This window comes from Oncorhynchus kisutch, linkage group LG26 (genome assembly GCF_002021735.2).
Source record: "Oncorhynchus kisutch isolate 150728-3 linkage group LG26, Okis_V2, whole genome shotgun sequence".
In the NCBI taxonomy this organism is placed as follows: domain Eukaryota; kingdom Metazoa; phylum Chordata; class Actinopteri; order Salmoniformes; family Salmonidae; genus Oncorhynchus; species Oncorhynchus kisutch.
In genome coordinates, this window is record NC_034199.2 from 43808036 (window position 1) to 43812296 (window position 4261).

The 4261-nt window shown below is 38.1% G+C and overlaps 1 protein-coding gene across 1 annotated transcript; it reads right to left on the reverse strand.

The window, feature by feature from the left end:
* Window positions 1–524: 524 nt before the first annotated feature.
* Window positions 525–2247, reverse strand: LOC116357706 (trace amine-associated receptor 13c-like). Its single transcript, XM_031805662.1, has one exon. It carries the CDS (start codon window positions 2206–2208, stop codon window positions 1249–1251), a length of 960 nt encoding a protein of 319 aa, XP_031661522.1. The 5' UTR covers window positions 2209–2247; the 3' UTR covers window positions 525–1248.
* Window positions 2248–4261: the final 2014 nt, after the last annotated feature.

The following is a 4261-nucleotide window of genomic DNA, read 5'->3' on the forward strand; positions in this document are numbered from 1 at the left end:
CGTAAATAAATAAAAAACATGGAAATGATGCCCTTTGGTTTGCTTAATATAAGGAATTTGAAATGATTTATACTTTAACTTTAACTTTTGATACTTTAGGAATAACAATTACTTTTGATATTTAAGAATATTTAAAACCAAATACTTTTAGACTTTTACTCAAGTAGGATTTTACTGGGTCATTTTCTATTAAGTTATCTTTACTTTTACTCAAGTAAGACAATTGGGTTTTCCACCACTGCCCAGATATGTGGCTCGACACAATCCTGTCTCTGAGTTCTACGGACAATTCCTTCGACGTCATGGCTTGGTTTTTGCTATGTCCTAAACTGTCAACTGTGGAACGTTATATAGACAGGTGTGCCATTCCAAAGGCAGGTGGACTCCAAACAAGTTGTGTAAACATCTCAATGATGATCATTGGAAACAGGATGCACCTGAGCTCAATTTCGAGTCTCATAGCAAAGGGTCTGAATACTTATGTAAATAAGCTAGTTCTGTTTTTTATTTAATTTAATCCATTTTAGATTCAGGCTGTAACATAACAAAATGTGTAAAATATTAAGGTGTCTGAATACTTTCCAAATGCACTGTAGTAGTTATTTATAAATGTGAGATTACCTAGTTTACTAACATTTAACAAATGTGGGAATAATGATTAATAAATGGTGAGAAAACTGTAAATGCCTTAAAAATTTGTTTGTTACTAAACATTATTATAACGTGTTACCCATATTTGCATAATCTTACATTTTACCATCAACTATTTCCACAATACACCATTGAGTTAGACTTGGACTTTATCTGATATCATGCATATTGTTGGAGGTATTGTGTCCCAATTAAGCCAGTAGAGGGTGATGTTAAACCGCATACAGTACGATCCATGACATCTTCAAAATTGACTTTTAGAATACTTCCATACTATTTATCATTAAATAACATGGAACAACCACATACTTTGTTATTTGTAATATACAACTACTTCAATGTCTCTTATAATTTTTGTAAAAAAAAAAAAAGTAAGTTAAGAACAAAATCTTATACAACAAGCTTATGCTTTCTCCAAGTCATTCCATTCCAATCCATTCCGTATCAACACCACATGAATCTATAACGAGATTTTATGATGAGAACACTGAGATAAGTAATGTCAGTGTATTGTTACATGAAAGAAGCAAAAACAACAATTGTATAACATAACTATATCAAACCTGTTAGTCAAATTTAGGAATAAAAACATAGGAACTATGAACGCCTTAAGTTCAGAGTTATAATATGTTTAGCTGTCACTTTGAACCATGGATAAAAGAAAGCATAAATTATTGGATTAATTAAGGAATTAACAAGTGGCAGAAAACTGATGAACAATGATAATAAATTGTCAATAAAAATGTGTACAAAAAATAAAATAAATAGAGATGGAATCCAACAAATGAGATAGTTGAAAACAACAATAGACAGAGTTTTTGCTGCTTTCCTCTCAGACTTATTTGCCTGTACAGTTTTAACACCAGACACACTGGCCTCTTTTGAAAATACCTTTCTGGCCTGTGATCTGGCCACCACAAAGATTTTCATATAAAGTGTTATAATAATAGAGCAAGGGACAACCATTGTAATTACAATGTCAATTATATTACCCCAGATTGACCCTTCTACAGTAAAACATTCTTTCAAACACATACTGGGTACCTGTACATTTATACATATTTTTATAACAACAGCCTGGTATATGATACAACAACACCAGGTAATGGATATACAACACATTATTCTTGTTATTGTTATTTTAGAGTGGTACAATAAGGGATCACACACAGCAACATAGCGGTCAATAGATATCAAGACCAAATTGCCCAGAGATAAAGAAGTGCATAAAAAAGCCATATAGAAATGAAAAGCACAGAAATATTCCCCAAATCCCCAGCATGATTCCAATATTGCTACAGTCGTTACTGGTATCACAATCGCTCCCACCAGGAGATCTGACACAGCCAGAGAGAGGATGAGCAGGTTGGTTGGAGTGTGGAGCTGCTTGAAGTGAGAGATGGAGATGATCACCAGTAGGTTCAAAAATACTGTAACTGCTGAAAACAATGAGCAGAAGATGTACAGTGCTGTGTAGATTGATGTCGATAGCAAAGCCTTTCTGCAAGAAGAGTTTCTGTCTTGAAAACAGTACTGAACATCTTCATGTGTCTCCATTTTTTAATAAAAGGTCAAAATCTCCTGCTCCTGCTTGGTCCTGTGTGTGACCCTGTCAGGTCAGCCTTCTGACAAACTCTGAGCTCTGCCTCTCTATTTATCTCTGAGTTACTGACAGCCACTCCCCTCCCCAGAGTCTCTCTACACACACACACACACACACACACACAAATAAGGTGAGTGCACACTCACGTGAGCACACAAATGAACAAACGGTTGGTTTAACAAGCATGATGTAATGTATGACAGGATATGATGTTGCTGTGCCTGTCCTTCAGCCTTACTGACAGTTCGAGATGAGAGGAAAGGTACATTTTCTCAGTTGAGCACTTTAATGGGGAAAATATAGTACGCGTGATTTATTGGTCACTGAAAGGCTATTTTACATGGGAAATAGGATAACTGTTTAGACTAATTGGTTTGGGTTTTGTCAGTGCTCAGTTTGGAACATATTCCACAACCTCAGGAGACATGATTGCACACCACATGTCAGCTAGTCCGTGTGTAGGAAAGTTGACAGTAAGAAAGTTGATGAGATGGCATAAAGTTTTGCTGACCTACAAAGGCAAAACGCAGTAACTACGAATTTGATCTGTTGTAATGGCCAAGTATATTATCTGATTAATGTGGTATTTATTTTCCTATTTAGTTTCCTTTTCCAAGATGGCGTAGCAGTCAGACGTCTTCGTCTTTTGTCTTGTCGTGTCACGTGTATATATCTTTTTATATCTTTGCACAGCGTGATTCAAACCAAATCTGACTTATTTTCTCCATACCCCCGGATTTTTTTTTTTTTTTTTTTGCTCGGCCCATCTCCCGGCTAGCCGAAGAGGTCCACCAGCCACTCCTTGGGCCACAATACCTATTTTTCCAATTGGCCTGGACCCCTTTTACTGCCGACATGGAGCCTCGCCGATCCATCATGACACGATCCATAATTTGTTGACTTCTGTAACTGTAAAAGCCTTGGTTTCATGCATGTTAACATTAGAAGCCTCCTCGCTAAGTTTGTTTTATTCACTGCTTTAGCACACTCTGCCAACCCGAATGTCCTAGCCGTGTCTGAATCCTGGCTTAGGATGACCACCAGAAAATGTTCTTCCCTAACTATAACTTTTTCCGACAAGATAGAATTGCCAAAGGGGGCGGAGTTGCAATCTACTGCAGAGATATCAAATCAAATCAAATTTAATTTGTCACATACACATGGTTAGCAGATGTTAATGCGAGTGTAGCGAAATGCTTGTGCTTCTAGTTCCGACAATGCAGTAATAACCAACAAGTAATCTAACTAACGATTCCAAAACTACTGTCTTATACACAGTGTGTACACAGTGTGTACACAGAATGTGTGATGGTACAGAGCAGCATAGGCAAGATACAGTAGATGGTATCGAGTACAGTATATACATATGAGATGAGTATGTAAACAAAGTGGCATAGTTAAAGTGGCTAGTGATACATGTATTACATAAGGATGCAGTCGATGATATAGAGTACAGTATATACGTATGCATATGAGATGAATAATGTAGGGTAAGTAACATTATATAAGGTAGCATTGTTTAAAGTGGCTAGTGATATATTTACATCATTTCCCATCAATTGCCATTATTCAAGTGGCTGGAGTTGAGTCAGTGTCAGTGTGTTGGCAGCAGCCACTCAATGTTAGTGGTGGCTGTTTAACAGTCTGATGGCCTTGAGATAGAAGCTGTTTTTCAGTCTCTCGGTCCCAGCTTTGATGCACCTGTACTGACCTCGCCTTCTGGATGATAGCGGGGTGAACAGGCAGTGGCTCGGGTGGTTGATGTCCTTGATGATCTTTATGGCCTTCCTGTAACAGGAAGTGTAGGTGTCCTGGAGGGCAGGTAGTTTTGCTATGATGCAGTGATGCGTTGTGCAGACCTCACTACCCTCTGGAGAGCCTTACGGTTGAGGGCGGAGTAGTTGCCGTACCAGGCGGTGATACAGCCCGCCAAATTTCTTCAGCCTCCTGAGGTGAAGAGGCGCTGCTGCGCCTTCTTCACGATGCTGTCTGTGTGAGTGGACCAAT

What these genes read in the sequence shown, in the direction of transcription:
- LOC116357706 (XM_031805662.1), bottom strand. Translation starts at nt 2,208, where the DNA reads ATGGAGACACATGAAGATGTTCAGTACTGTTTTCAAGACAGAAACTCT.